The sequence below is a fragment of the Rhineura floridana genome, chromosome 8, assembly GCF_030035675.1.
Source record: "Rhineura floridana isolate rRhiFlo1 chromosome 8, rRhiFlo1.hap2, whole genome shotgun sequence".
Lineage (NCBI taxonomy): Eukaryota > Metazoa > Chordata > Lepidosauria > Squamata > Rhineuridae > Rhineura > Rhineura floridana.
This window is the reverse complement of record NC_084487.1, coordinates 9,268,738-9,285,333: the sequence shown is the minus strand read 5'-3', so window position 1 is coordinate 9,285,333 and position 16,596 is coordinate 9,268,738. Positions and strand designations below refer to the sequence as shown.

At 39.7% G+C, this 16,596-nt stretch overlaps 1 protein-coding gene across 1 annotated transcript in view; it reads left to right on the top strand.

Moving 5' to 3' along the window:
• The window catches only part of MTPN (myotrophin), a 20,729-nt gene extending 4,133 nt beyond the window's left edge, over positions 1 to 16,596 (top strand). Inside the window, exons 2-4 of the mRNA XM_061638124.1 lie at positions 6,235 to 6,348; positions 8,173 to 8,256; positions 13,786 to 16,596. Of these exons, the coding sequence (XP_061494108.1) occupies positions 6,235 to 6,348; positions 8,173 to 8,256; positions 13,786 to 13,872 (285 nt within the window). The 3' untranslated portion in view covers positions 13,873 to 16,596. The remainder of the gene's footprint in view (positions 1 to 6,234; positions 6,349 to 8,172; positions 8,257 to 13,785) is intronic.

The window sequence follows — 16,596 nt, the reverse complement described above, 5'->3', positions numbered from 1 at the left end:
GTATGTTGAGCCTCGAGACTGAGAAGGGACTTAACAGCACTCTTCAAATACTTGGAGGGCTGTTGCGTAGAAAAGAGCAAAGACTTGTTCTCTGCTGTGCTGGGGTCAGTGCTAGCTGCAATGGGCTTCAGTTACAGAAGAGTATATTTTGATTGAACATTAGAACACGTTTTAATGGTAAATACAGAGTGATGATGGGGCCAATTACCTAGAGGTTTGGTGAACTGGAATTCTTCAAGCACAGGATGGATCAGGGCTGTGGAGTCGGAGTCGGAAGCAATTTTGGGTGGAGTCGGAGTCAGAGTCGGTAGAAATGTACTGACTCCGATTTCAAAATAAATTTTGATTGGCAAATTTTTTAAAATATAAATTCAAAATGTCAAAGAAGCTTCCTATGAAGTCAGCTGTAGTTGAGCATTTCACCATAACTCAAGATGGAAAACATTTTGTGTGTCAGTGTATGACACAGGACCCAGATGAAGACAAATGCTGTGATGCCAAGATCAGCACATATTTAGGCAGCGATAAAAATGCTCCTATGAGAGCTTCCAATTTAAAAAGACATTTACAGCCCTTTTCAGGGCTGTGGAATTGGAAGCAATTTTGGGTAGAATTGGAGTCGGACAGTAGAAAAGTAGAGGCGTCTGAGTCGAAGGTTTGGCGTACCAACTCCACAGCCCTGGGATGGATGGCCATCTGTTAGGGATGTTCTGGGTTTCCTGCAATAAACTGGGTAGGCCTGGATAGCAACTCGTTCCACCTGTGATTCTATAATAACCCATTGGCTGGACTTGCGTCTTCAGTACATTTCAAAAGGTTTTGTCAGCTCTAATTGAGTCATGAGTATATTCAACTAGCCCATTTTTTAAACAAAACTGCTATCCCCTTGAGTCATGTGTTCTGTGCATTTCTGATGTTATCTGCCATTCTCAAAGATGTGTATATGCTGGTGTTGGACTGCATCAGGTTTGAATAATATCTGCCTTTGATGGTCTCATGGTCAAATTTTCTTAGTGCTCCCTTTTAAAAAAATTTCTTCCCTTCTCCTCCTCCTCAAACAATGTTCCCAGACTTCCTGTTCAGAGATTTTGGTTAGACAAGGGATGGGGAACCTGTTGGACTACAACTCCTGCCATCCTGGCCATTGGCTGTGCTGGCTGGGCGAGATGGGAGTTGGAGTCCAACAGCATCTGGAAGGCCACAGGTTCTCCAACCTTGGGTTAGACCTTTTTATACTTGCTTACTCTCATATCGCACATCTGCTTCCCACTTCTCTATAAAAACCAATAATAAAACTTTATTTTTACCCCACAAACTGGAACTCAGGGCGGCTTACAAATAAAACTACATGTAGTTAAAAACATACAAAAATATTCAATTAAGATACAATTAAACTATACACAACCTTAAAACCATGAAACAGGCACTTAAAATACTAAGTACTGGTGGATTTGGCTGTGTAGGGAAGGGGTGCTGGAACTAAGGGAACTACAAATCCTGCCCAATTAAAGCCAAGTTCAGGCAATGGGCATTTAACTTTTCTCCCTTTTGTGTAGCCTGTACTTCCATTGGAAGTATCTGTTTGCTGTTATCATTTCATTATCGAAATGATTATGTCGTTGCAGTTCTAAGAACATTGCAGTTCTAAGATAGAACATGGATGAGCTTTGAGTCATCTAGCCACATTCCCAGCTATCCCTGGATGAAATGTTCTGGCTTCCAGAAGTAAGGAGGTCTGGTGCAGAGTTCACATGGCCCCGCTTGATGTCTGTCCTAAAAACCTGGACAGGACAGCATATACAACTGGAGCAATTCTGCCTTGTCAATTGTATACTGTCTAAAGTTTTCCTTATCTTAAATCGGCTACTTTTTAGTTTCATCAAGGTAGCTGCAAGTCTTGGGTTGAGTTGGATTGTGTTTCCCCTTTCACATGCACTTTTAAACATCACAACTCCCACATCCCTCAAGCCTTCTTGAGCTTTGAAAGAGCTCAAATCTGTGTCCTGCCTTTCTTTGGAAAAAAATACATTTCTCACCTAATTATTTAGTCACTCTTTTTCTCCGCTTCCTCTGGTCCTGCTTTTTCTTTGACACAAAGAAACTGAACCAAACACATGTTGGGTGGCTTTACAAGAGGATTAGACAAATTCATGGAGTGTTAGTGGCTGCAAACCCTGGTGACTATTTCTCCCTCCACTATTGGAGGCAGTGTGCTTCTGAATCCCAGTTACTGGAAACCACAGGAGGGGAGAGTGTTGTTGCGCTCAGGACCTGATTCTGTGACTCCCTTAGGTATTTGGTTGTCCACTGTGAGAACAGGATCCTGAAATAGATGGGCCACTGGCCTGTTCCAGCAATCTCTTCTTATGTTCCAAGTATCAGCATACGGTAGAATGGTGTGAGTAATTTCCCCCACCCCACCCTGTGCAGGGCTGCATACCTTGAGGAGTAATCTCTTGAGCATATGCCAATCATGAGCAAGGCTGAACTGAGCGATTGGACTGGGACAGAGTCAAAAGGGGAATCCTCTTTCTTTTGCTCTTTCTCTCCCTTCTCACCCAGCACGCTGCTGGGGGAAGTAAGAGATCACTCACAGAGGGCTTTTGAAATCTGGCTGAGCACTGCATGTGACTTGAGGCTGTATGTTGCCCACCCCATTTTTAGACTTATCTTTTATAGGGCTATTTCTTTGTGACTTCTCTGTTGGTCATCTGAAAGTCCAGTTGCTGACTTCTGAGGGCTTACTGCTTTGATTTTAAAGATCTTGAAAAGATGTTGAAAATAATGATTACTAGAAGTCAACATGGATTTATCAGGAACAAATGCCGCCAGACTAATCTTATCTCATTTTTTGATTGGGTAACCTCCCTTGTAGAACTATGGGAAGGCTGTGGACATAATATATCTTTGTGTCAGCAAAGCTTTCGACAAAGTGCCACATTTCTTGTTCTGATTACAGTAGGGCACCACTCATATCACGGGTTACGTTCCAGGCCCCCACCGAAAAGCAAAACCCGCTGAAGTGGGACATAGCGTGCGATCAGCTGTACAGTACAGCTGATCATGTGCTCCAGCTGATTGCTGTCAGCTGGCGTGTGGTGGCTGGACCTCCCCGTGCTCCAGCTGGAGCACGGTGAGTTACTGCCGCAGCACTCCAGCTGACAGCACTTGGCCCCTGAAGCTCCCCACGCTACAGCTGATCGCCCTGCTGGCACTGTATTAGCAGAACACCGAAAAGTGGGGCCCTACTGTATTTTGCTAATACTCTGATTAGCAAACTAGCTAAATGTGGGCTGGGTGGAACTATCAGGTGGATCCACAGTTGGCTCCAGAATCGTACTCAAAGAGTGCTTATCAAGGGTTCCTTCTCAAACTGGGGGGGAGTAACGAGCGGAGGACTGCAGGGCTTGATCCTGTGCCCAGTGTTCTTCAACATTTTTATTAATGACTTGAATGAGGAGGTGCAGGGAATGTTTATCAAATTTGCAGATGATACAAAATTGGGAGGGATCGCTGATACCCTGGAGGACAGAAACAAAATCCAAAGGGATCTTGATAAGCTGGAGCACTGGGCTGAAAACAACAGAAGGAAATTTGACAGGGATAAGTGCAAAGTTCTACACCTAGGAAAAAGAAACCAAGTGCACAGTTATAAGATGGAGAATACTTGGCTCAGCAATACTACATACAAGAAGGATTTTGGGATTGTTGTTGATCACAAACCGAATATGAGCCAACAGTATGATGTGGCTGCAAAAAAGGCAAATGCTATTTTAGGCTGCATTAACAAAAGTATAGTTTCCAAATTGCATGAAGTTTTGGTTCCCCTCTATTTGACACTGGTTGGGCCTCATCTTGAATACTGTGTCCAGTTCTGGTCAACACACTTTAAGAAGGATGCAGACAAACTGGAACGGGTTCAGAGGAGGGCAGTGAGGATTATTAAAGGTCTGGAAACAAAGCTCTATGAGGAGACTAATAGAACTGGACATGTTTAGCCTTGAGCAGACTGAGGGGAGATATGATAGCACTCTTCAAGTACTTCAAAGGTTGCCACACAGAGGAGGGCCAGGATCTCTTCTTGATCGTCCCAGAGTGCAGGACATGGAATAATAGCTCAAATTACAGGAAGCCAGATTTCAGCTGAACATCAGGAAAAACTTCTTAACTGTTAGAGCAGTACAACAATCGAACCAATGACCTAGGAAGGTGGTGGGCTCTCCAACACTGGAGGCTTTCAAGAGACAGCTGGACAGCCACCCATCAGGGATGTTTTAAGTGGGATTCATGCATTGAGCAGGGGTTGGACTCGATGGCCTTATAGGCCCCTTCCAACTGTATGTTTCTATGATCTTTTTACTAAGTAACTACAGCCAGCTGAGAACATTTTAGTGTGTGTGAGAATTATTCCACTATCTAATGGTTTGCATTTCCCTCAAAGACTTCTGGGGGATGCTTCCAGTCTTGAGCAGAAACTTGAAGGCCTGGGAAAATTCAGGGGGAAATTTTTTTTCCCAATACCTTTTTTGTTCTAAAAAATTGAAACATTTTGGATTGTGAATTTTTAAAAAAATGATGAATAAAATAGTTAAGACAATGTGCTAATATATTTCCTCCCCCAAAACTCTTCAAAAGCCAAGTAACAGGAAAAGTTTTTAAGTGAGGCTGTGTACGGTATCACAGCTGGTATAGCACAGTGGGAGGAGAGCCTGCCTGGGAGTCCAGAGTCTGTGAGTTCAAATCCCCGCTCGTCTCTCCTGGGTGTCAAGGGCCAGCTAAAGATCACCCCCACAGGGAGTGGCTCAGGGGTGACGTGCCTTGCCACCCGTGCAGCTGTGGGCAAGCTGCAGAGTCCCAAGGAGCCCAGTTGCCCCCCAGCTGGCAGTGGCGGATGAGGAAGGGGCTGGCTTGTGCAGCTGTGGCAAGCTGAGCAGGCCCTGGCCAGCTGGGGAGGACTAGCCTCAGAGGGATGAACTTTATGGAAAATATGTCTGTTAATAACTGTATAGAATCTCCAGTTCAGAAACAGTATACCACTGATTATTGGTTTCTGGAATCAACAACCTTTAGGCTGCTCTTGCTTGCTTTAAGGATCTGGTTGGCTGCTGTGGGAAACAGGATGCAGAACTAGATGAACCTTTAATCTAATCCAGCACGGCTTTTCTTCTGTTTATATACCTGCTTCAACTAAAACACCTTTAGACTTCTTTGGCAAATTGCTTCCTTTAATATAGCAATGGTCAGTTTTACCCTGCCAAGCATATCTCTGAGCAGTCAATGAATAGTTATGAAAACTAGAAGCAGAGGTCAAAAACGCATGATGCTGGATCAAATAGATGATCTGTCACTTAATCAAGGGTCGCCTACGTGATGGTGGTGCCCTCCAAGTGTTGTTTCACTTCATCATCCCTGACCGTTGGCCATGCAGAATGGTGCTGATGGAAGTTGGAGTCCAGCAGCTTTTGGTGAATACCACTTTGGCTTATCCCCATATTAGGCAACTGTGTGCTGTTTGAAAATGCCTTTTTAAAATCTGTATGTTCTTACTTTCTTAATTGCCTCATGTTTGTTGTTTTGATTAGCCCCATTTGAACTAATTGTGGAAATCTGGTTGTACCTTGAAGATAATTACTGTACTGTTTCCTTAGCTTGAAGCTTCTTAACCTTCATGAGTTGGGGGAGAGGGGTATAGTTAAAGAACATACTCTTTAGAAATGCATAAGCCACTAAGAGGTCAACTTTCCAAAGCATCTGCTTAAATAACTATTCTAAGAGGAATAATAAAACATGATTGGTAAATTAATACTATGTCATGTATATTCAGTTGTCCTGATAATGATGTACCTTCAAGGTATGAACAGGTGGATAGAAAGAAGACTGCAAAAGTGAAAGGAAGTTTGGAGGGATGATAGGAACAGGAAAAACAAATTGCAGCAAACAGTATGAAACTGGCCATGGATTTAAATTGTCAACACTCCTGCTTCTTGAAACAAGGCATTGCTTTGTAGACTACCTTCCCTATATTGCTGTAGTGTCTGAAATAAATGTTTTAAGCAAGTGTTGGCTGCTTTCTATCTTGTTCCAGCGTGTTTGAGTAATGACTGTAGTTACAACTCAGAATTGCTGCTCTGGGCTCCTACTGGGAGGAAGGGTGGAATATAAATAAATAAATAAATAAAAATTATATTTTACAAAGGCATGTTTTAAAGTTATCAAACCTTATTAATACTGAAGGGTGAAGATGTTAATCGGACGTTGGAAGGTGGGAGGAAACCTCTTCACTATGCTGCAGATTGTGGACAGCTTGAGATCCTGGAGTTCCTTCTACTAAAAGGAGCTGATATTAATGTATGTATGTTGACTAAAAATCTGTCTGACTCCATAAAGTTGTGTCTTTCAAAATGATGATTAGAGGCATAGTTGCCCTTGATGAATGTACACACTATTATTAATTTTTGTTCTAGAGTTGCCACTGATCAAACAGGGTTTGCATGTGTTTAAAACAATATAAAAACTTAGATGATTTATTAGAAGGGATCATGAGATGTGTCCATAAGCAAATTACTTCTTATGCTACTATGAAAAACTAATCTGGCTCCAACCTCCAGTAACTAACTGGCTGATAATCAAAAAGAACTCATCTAGTTAATCTGGATGGCTCAGACATTTCAGTGATTTAGCAGTTCACCACACAATTTGTATGAGTGAGTTTTTTCACTTCCATTTTATTTTGCACACTGTCAGAGTGGCTTATGTTAGACCTGAGAGTAAATCTGCTTCATTACTAGTATCCTAGTAAGCTAATAGTTGGTATTATCTTGGAAACTACTATCTACAGAATACCTGTCTTCCACTTGATTTAAGTTTATCAATTTGCTTATGTATATCGTGTACCAAGTTTTTATTTATTTAAAGCATTTTACCCCACTCTTCCAGTGGAAAAAGCTCTCAGAATGTGTAATGAATCAATAACAAACAAAGCCATATCAGGCTTGCAGTCTTAAAACCATGATACAAAAGGAACAAAAGTTGGGTTGGGAAGAGGAAAACAAGGAAATTCATGCTCCTATTGTTTAGTTTAGAAAGTTCTTATAATGATTAGTTGGGGTTGAAATAATTCAGGGAGAAAAGGATCTAGTCTTTCAGCAGAGCCTATGGAATGGCTTTGCCTCTCATCTTTCCCTCTTCTGCAGCCTGATAGAATTCAGTTTTACAACTAATTCTGATAACATTGTTTATAGAGCATTTCAAGAAAACTAAGCAGTTTTATGTAATTTTTTTTAAAAGGCAGGTGTTTATTTATTTTATTTTATTCAATTTCTATACCGCCCACAGCCAAAAGGCTCTCAGGGCGGTGCACAACAGGGAATAAAATACAATAGAATCAAGTGTTGCCTGCAGGTGCACAGGAAAGGAAGGTGAAGGGAGGGAATGTGAAAAAGAGGCCCTCTTACTTATTCTTCAGGTTCTTCCCATCAGTTTTAGGAATGAGAAGTATGTTCTCAATTCATTTGCAGTCCTTATGTTTCGTTAATCTTTAAATGGGACTACATATTGCAAGGATCGCCACCTGCTATTTTCCTCAAGCATGGGAGAGTGGGGGGAGCATTTACAGGGAATAATCGGCAGTGGATGCTTAACCTTTCTGTAACAATTGATTCTCTTCTGCAAAGCTCACCACCACCACCACCTCCTGCCATTTAAAATCCAGGTTCTGAAATGGGAGCAAAGCCTTTCTGAAGGGAAGACAGTAGGGAAGGAGCATTTGCAGGGGAGAAATGAGAGGCACAGAAGAGGTTAAGCACCTTTACTTCCTGCCTGCATCAATCCTCTCTTGCAAGTGACCTGTTGCTGCATCCATCTTTTCCATAAACACAGATTTGGGAACATACTTTGCAGAAATAAAGTGCGGTTCTGACCTTAATTACATTTAGCAATATTGCAGCTGGCTAAATATGTGCTGTGTACGACTGCATCCTTTTGGGCAGTTAATCACCTTCCAAGAATGAGTTCTCTGCATCACCACATTTTGGGAAAGTCTGTAGCCATTTGTGCATCTCCAATATTTTGTATTTTACTTATTTCAAGTCATTTTTAATATTATTTAGAGCGTTATTACAAATAGTGTATTTTAAGTGGAATTTCTGATGCAACTTCATTTTTCTTTTATAGGCTCCAGACAAACACAATATCACTCCGCTCCTTTCAGCAGTTTATGAAGGGCATGTGTCTTGTGTGAAGTTACTCCTGTCAAAGGTGAGGAGAGTTTGCCTGGTAGGATTTTCATTCAACAACTTAACAAAATCCATACTGCTTTCAGGCATTCTGTCATAACTTTTGGAACACCAGTTATTCACATGGTGGTACTTAGCTAAATTATACTTGGAGTTGACCCATTGAAGTCAGTAGACTTGGCTTAGTTTTGATTTTTAGCAGGCAAGAAGTAAGGGTTCTTAACCTTTCCTGTGCCTCCCATTTCTCACCTGCAAATTTCTCCTTCCGCATAACTTGTCTATTGATCTCAGTGTGTCTGCTCTGAATATTTCTTAGTCAGAAAGCACCAAACAGGTGTTAACACAAAGGTCCTTGCCCATAGGCTCACAATATTAAAACAGACAAGAGACAAAAGGAGAAGGGAGATTAAGGAGAAGGCTTTTAACATAGCTTGGTGAAAACCTAGCCTGGAGTCAACAGGTTCTTCTTTTTGCTAAGATTTAAGTCTGGAGAGTCCCTTAGGGTAGCCATTGTCTCAGCTACTCTGATGTCATAGAATGTGACTGCAATGGAAAGGCTAGTGAAGCAAAGAGAAAGTATCTATGGAATAGACAGGTAGGGATGCTGACTTTTTGAACAGCCACACCTTTAGGATATAAAAAGCTGTCTTACATGAAAGTTTGTCAGACCACTGTACTGTAGTAGGTAGACCAATGTACTTGGCGAGTAGTCCTTTATGGAAGGCAGATAACTTTTCCAGTGCTGCTGCTTGAAATTATTTAGGCAAAAGTGCCAGTAAGTCAACCTCAGGCCTCCTTCATGCAAAAGGATGTGCTCTGCCAGTGCGTTTGGACTACAGGTTTGCTAACACACTTGATTCACCATCCTTGTTTGGGTTGTCTTTCTTGACCAGTGATCATCTTGGGGGACAACAGGTTAACTATTTACTCTGTAACAGAATGGAAACTTATCTTGATATGTCTTGTGGGAATATGATTACCAAAACAAGCTGTTTAGTTTCACCAGGAAGGAAGTTCTTGTGGTCACAGGTGCCAGCATTCTAAACTACAGTTTTACTTCATAGAACTAGGACTACAAGCTTTGGATTAATTGGTGAGGGGAGATTTTCCTGGAAAGGCTAAGAATACAGGGCAGGTTTTTCTGTTTTTGTCCCCTTTTGTAATAAATAAATAAATAAAATTTAAATGTCCTTGCTATCTAATAAAGCTTGCAAGCCTTTAAACTTTACGATTGTCAAGCAGCACCAATATTGAGTTTCTCGTAGTATGTACTTTTAATCTATCAAAGTATTTAATTGATCAGTTAATTGGTTGACAGCTATAAGCTTATCTTTATGCAGCTTACATTAACCAATAGAAATAGTTTGTGATTGTTATTACTTTTACAACAACAAATTTTATGTGGTCACAGACCCGGTAGCATTTATTTATATTACGCTCCTAAAAATATCTAGGTGATGACATTTCAGTAGCTAAACCTTTCAGGTTGACTAAGGACACTGTATTATAGACAGACTTGTTTTGAGTGGAGAAACAGTCTTTTGCTGAAGGCTATAAGAAGCATTAAAACACAGATTTCAAGAACTGTCATTGTTATTTTTCACCATTTTTAACACTGTTTTTAGTCGCATAACTGAGAAATATCTTGTATTTGAAAAGTTTTAAATTATTTTAAGTACTGTTGCTGTTTTAATTCAGTAAATTTCCCTGTATCCTACCAAAGCATTCCAAGTTTCTAGATCGAGTATGAAACGTCCCTTAACCCTCTACCCAAAGGGCACAACACACTTTTGCTATTTACAGTCTATTTTAAAAAACAACAACCCTGTGCTGGCCTTATAGTATCACATAGGTGTTTACTAATGCTGCTAAACATTATGATCCCTGTAGTATCTTTAGCAAAGAGAGTGTTTGTTTCTTTAAAAAATTGTTCCCTTCTACAATCAGTACATGAGCACTCAAGTCAGATGTTGTTTCTTGCCCTTTCTTCCTATTGTGCTCTTTTGCATGCCATTTTCCTCAGACGTACATTATAATGTAGAAAGTGGTATGTTCAAATTGATTTATTTCAAGGTTTATTTGGAAAACTTCAAGTGCTAAAACTGCAAGCGATTGAGTGTTCCCATAAAAAGCTGACATAGTGATTGGCTGTGCTGTACTGGAGCCATAAGAATGGAGTCCTTAAGTATCTTTGGACCACACTATTATGCTTGGGGTACTTCAGACCTGCCTGACAAGCTTTTAAAAGACAGACAACCAGTGGAAAATTGACAATCTAATTGGAAGGAGAAAAAACAACTTTTCTTCCAGACTATTGTCTGGCTATAGTGTTGCAATAATTAAAGTGCTTGTCTAACAAGCCATCTCTAATTGTGCATTGGTCAGAACATGTTCAGCCTGTATACTCAGACCCTGAGGACAAAATCCCTAAAATATGGTTAGGGTTACTGCAAATCGACAGATACTAGGTAACCAGTGGTGAACTATTGTTGGTACATATACTTAAATTTAACTAGTGTACCATAATCCTCAACCCTAAAGAAACAAGCCTTAGACAAGTCACTAGTGTATTACTAGGGCTAAAGTCAAGTGAGCTTCTGAAATCCATACTTTAAGTACATGAACATCATTTATAAGCAATTGTGTTTCAAGCTTAGTACAAAAAATTTCAGATGAGACATAAATATTAGATCATACCTCTTGATTTTAGTTGCTAAAACTGTGTGCACATAATTAATTAGAAAGCTGCCTAAACGGTTTTATGCAAGATTTCTATAGTACATTTCACATGTGTGCCTTCTCTCTCTCCTGATTCCTGAGGCATCCCACTTTCTCTCCCCGAGTTGCTGTTTTCCTCACCTCAGTCTCCCAGACCACTCCCCTTTCCCTTCTGTCCCCCCCCCCACATAGACCCTCTTGATCACTATGCTTAGAATCATTCAATAGTAGAGTTGGAACCCTCCTGTTCGATGCAGGAATCCAACTTAAAGCATATCCGACAGGTGGCCGTCCAGCTGCCTCTTGAAGGCCTCCAGTGTTGGAGAGCCCACCACCTTCCTAGGTCACTGGTTCCATTGTCATACCGCTCTAACAGTTGGGAAGGTTAGCCTGATGTCCTGTCGAAATCTAACGTCCTGTATCTTGAGCCCGTTATTCTGTGTCCTGCACTCTGGGATGATCGAGAAGAGATCCTGGCCCTCCTCTGTGTGACAACCTTTCAAGTACTTGAAAAGTGCTATCATGGTCATCTCCCCTCAGTCTTCTCTTCTCCAGGCTAAACATGCCCAGTTGTTTCAGTCCCTCCTCATAGGTCTTTGTTTCCAGTCCCCCGATCATCCTCGTGGCTCTCTCTGAACCTGTTCCAGTTTGTCTGCATCCTTCTCAAAGTGTAGTGTCCAGAACTGGATGCAGTATTCAAGATGAGATCTAACCAGTGTTGAATAGATGGGAACTAGTACTTCCCATGATTTGGGAACTGTACTTCTGTTAATGCAGCCTAAAATAGTATTCGCCTTTTTTGTAGCCACATCGCATTATTGGCCAGCTTGTGGCCAACAACAATCGCAAGATCCTTCTCTCATGTAGTATTGCTGAGCCAAGTATCCCCCATCTTATAATTGTGCATTTGGTTTCCCCCCCCCAATGTAGAACTTTGCACTTATCCCTGTTAAATTTAATTCTGTTTTCAACCCAGTGCTCCAGCCTATCAAAATCACGTTGAATTTTTGTTTCTGACCTCCAGTATTAGCTGTCCCTCCCAATTTTGTATCTGCAAATTTGCTTTCTCTTCTGCTCAGGTACTGATCTGAGCCTTGGAAAACTCAGCAGGAAAACTCTTCCCAATTGGTATATCTCAACCTTTAAAATCTCTATAGCACTTGGCATGCAGTCAATTCACTTAGAGATGTGAGATTTTGAAGTCTGATTTGAGTAGGGTGGGAACGGAATAGAAATTTGGGAGAGGGGCTGAAATATGTGCAATGCTTTTCTTGTCAAACCTAAACATATTATTTTGCTTTAACAATGAAACAGGTATCATTTGTAACTTAGTATTGTGCTAATTGGCATATTCATAAAATATAAAGAACAATCCTGTGCATGTTTACTCAGACCTACTCTGTTTATTAGCGCTTACTTCCAGGTAAATGTGAGTAGGATTGATACCTTAAAAGTATAAATGCTTTGGTATTGTACAAGAAAAGTTAAGAACATACCCACAACTAGAGAGATGCTACCTATATACATATATCCTAGTTTTTGCCATCTTAAGTAGGAAAAAAAGTTGAAAATAGAAATATAAAATAAAAGTGCATTACTTGGAGTGTCTCATACAGTCATAGTGTTGATTCATCTTGGATTTGAATGGTGTGGATGTCTGCCGTATACACAGCAATTCTCTAATACTATAGATTATCGTATATAGAAATCTTCATACTACACATTATGAGTGAGTCTAAAAAGCATTTCATTTATTCCAAATAAGAAAATAATTCTTAGATGTTTCAGTGTTGCCCAAAATTTCCATTTGTTTAAGCGTGTATCCTTAACATATTTTCTTCTCCTCCCCCCCCAGCTTTTTTAATCAAGTTTTTATAAAGCTCCTTACATAACTGGAGTCTTGATCATCCTAGTATGTTACAGAATTACACCTGTAGTAATGTACTCTCCTCTTGGCTGTACGTAGTATTTATTGGAGGTTCTTGAAAGGATTTCAGACTGTCTAGTTACATCTCAATTAGTGCATCTAGCAGTTAGTAACTGAAGAACTTAACCTTTTCCAGCATTTTGTGTAGCTGCGTGTGGGTGTGGAAAGAATGCTATGCAAGTCTGATTTTTATAAAGAACTCTAAGAGGTCATTTGTAGGCGTAGAGGCTGATGCGGTCTGCATTCTTCCCCCTCCCCCTTCAAAAGTTACAATGTTTGAGTCCTTAGAGCTCATAAGCAGAATGGATTCTAGGCCATTAAAGGTGCATAGCAAAATTCTGTAGGTTTAGCTGCACTTTAACCAAAGCCAGTCAAGGTTTTGGAAATAAATTATGGCTCCATATTAGAAAAGCAGGCAGGTGGGCAGCCCATAAATGTATAGAGTGTTTTGGCAGTTGGGTTTTTTTCTGGATCTTAATTGCCTGACATTTTGCCTTTGGATAACTGCAACTGAATCTTTTGATTCAAAATTTTAGTGTGTATTAATGCTTTGAAAATATTATGAGTTTCTCAAGTTTGCCCGAGAGGCTGAAGTGTCTGCATGGTAGAATGAAACTTTGTTTTCACAGTATAACTTAATGTGTGCTTGGATTCTGGAATTACTTAAAGCATGTCTCTTTAGTGGAGAATGATTTGGAAATTATCTTTGGTAGCTCTTGTGTAATACAGAAGAAGTTGAAGAAATTATATAGGCTGTGAAGTAACAAAAGCACCGTAAATTATTTAAAGTACTTGAATTAGATAAGCAGCCACAAATGTACCAGTACCCTCTCATGAGAAACTGCTTCTGGTACATGTCATTCCACTTTGTCTCTAAAAGTGACAGCTCTTTTCATCTCTTTACAGGGTGCTGATAAGACTGTGGGAGGGCCAGATGGTCTAACTGCCTTTGAAGCCACTGACAATCAGGCAATCAAAGCTCTTCTCCAGTGACGGATGGACTGAGATCTAATGCCTCTCCTGTGGCCTCACACTGCTGCCTGTCTGTCACTCTTTGTATCTTCCAGCTTCTACAGCTAAATATTGGGGAGGGAGGGAAAAATACAGTAAATCAGACTAGTTAGGTACCTTTATAAAAAAGAGAGCCTGTTTGGAAAGTAGAAATCCATATAATTCGTGTCTCCTTAGGACCTTGTTCAGGGTACAATCTTTTCCCATTTCTAGCAAAATTGAGCCTCTGCTGGAGAAGGGGCGAAGAGTGTTGTCTGAAATTTCGTCTGTAAACTTTCTGTGTTCTTATATGACGTGTTGAAAGTTTGTCAGATGGAAGCTCTGTTCTGTACTTCCTATTTTGCAAAGGCAGGAGCAGCCCTGTGCTGTTATGCTGTCTTCTCCCAATCAAGGCAGTGGGATGGCTTCTCTCTAGCTGCATCCCAGTGCCTTAAGCAGGTTGTGCAGTGCTGAAGGTTTTTGTTTATAATGCCCTGTATTTAACAATTGGATTTTATAAACTAGTTTTGGCTGCCTGTTTTAACAAAGAATATACAGTGATAGCAGGAGTGCATCTCAAAAAACGGTGCTGAGGATGATCAAAACTGTGTGGCTTTTTTCCACCATCCAAAATATTTTTTTCAAGAAGCAGCCGGATGATACACAATGCTTAGCACTGAAAAAGAGTTGTTCCTCAAAGGCTTGCAATTGGAACTTCCTCATTTACCACATCGTAAACTGGAACAAAGTGACAGCTCCAGACCTATTGGTGCTAGAGGATGATTGCTTTGCCCTTTGTGATTTACACTGCAAAGTATCTCAATTACTAAAGAAGAAATGGCTCTTGGTTTAAGTTAATTTCATTCTTTTAAAGATGGCAAGAGCTTTCTTTGCCCTAATTTCATCCTCACTGCATTGATCTTGTAAAATGCATATATCTCTGAAATGAGATTTGATTCACTATTATGGCATTGGCTATGAAAAAAATAGCTTAGCAGAGGAAACATCCTTTATTGGGCAGTAAATGCAGCATGTCAGTAAATGCTGCATTTCACAAATACTCTTCAAGGTAGCATTTTTAAGGACATACAGCTTTGTAATATGCTAACATGTTGATTAAGGGATGCCAGGGCAAATAGCACTTGGATATTCTTACTCAAAAGTATGAATAAATTTTGTATCATGTTAAACATTTCCCAATGAGGCTTCTGTGGGCTTTGCATCAGGTTGTGCAATACAATGTCTTTATTGGCATCCAGGTAACTGGTGTGTGCTTTTGTATACACATTTGATAGTTTTGAATGTACCTTTTCAATTTTGGAAACGTTTCATTGAAATAAAAAAAAAACCCTCTATATAGTAAAAAAGAATAAGGAGAATTTGAAATTGCAGTTTAGTATTGCATTTTAAACTGTACTTTTTTATCCCTTATTACCACTGATACCACCCAGAATATTAAAATAAGCTACTCAACAATGAGGGGAAGAAACCAGATTCTCTAAAGGCAGTCTTAGAAATAGAACCATCTAATCTATTTTTTGCATTGGTGCAGGAATGTGATGTAGAAATAGCAAGCTTTGCACGCACAGTCTGTGTAGTCACACACAACTTCACCTTTCTGTGTTACATGAAAGGTGATGCTTATAAAGATGCTAATTTAATAAATGGACATGTTCAGATTAACTTTAAAATAAAAATGTTACAGTTGGCATGATCCACTTAATTTCTCTTGAAGTGGAATGAAAGATCTGATGGATCTAGTAAAGCAAGAATTCTAATTGTGCTTCAAAGCTGGCTATTGCCCATATGTTTTCAATCCTCCTTAGATAGTATTAGATCACTTTGATCATCTTTCTAGTAGTTCAGTGGTTGAATATTTGAGGCTCTTCCTATTTGCCTTTTTTTAAAATATAAGCATCCTGAACTCTTTTTTTTCTGGCACATTTTTACTTGGCAACTAGATGGATTCTGATGAGTGGCTGTAATAAAGTATCTTCTAGCCACTTGAGTCAGAATTCAAAGTTTAATTGCTTTAAGTCAGACTAATGTTTCTGCATGTGCAACTGCATGAAAGGTCCACCTACTGATTTCTGGCTTAGAAATTAAGAAATCAAACCCAACTTTAGATTTTTTTAATTAACAGATCATGTGCTGTTTGTATCTACTTCTGAAGAAGAAATTATGGCTACCAATGTCTTATACCAGCTCTTAGACAATAAAATATATTGAAGTACATTCTTTTTCCTGGCAGGAAACTTAAGAGAACTCACAGCTAATAATATAGAAATCAAATTCTAGCACCAATATCTTTCCTTTCAGATTTCAATTTAAAATGACAGTCTTAAATGTTTCAACTCCGTTTTGTATAGACACTGCTTTCATAACTTGGTTTTTCTTCTTTAATGCTGTACTAAATAGATTAATTGATCAACAGAAGAAGCTGGTAAGAGTGGAATGTCCTAGCTGAGCAGTTGCAGTGTTGCATGCTAAATCTCAAACTGAACAGTCTTATATTTTATAAATAGGAAAACAATCACATCTTTCTACCCAGTGATGGAAGAATAGTTCTTTGTGCATTTTGATATTTGACCTTTTTCCACAATGTAACTATTTTGACAGTTTAGTTTATCATCATGGTTCATAGACATTGGATTCCTATAAATGATACTGTGTTAAGTTTGTGTTGCAAGAATGAATGGAATAAACTTGAATTGTGTTATAGAAAAA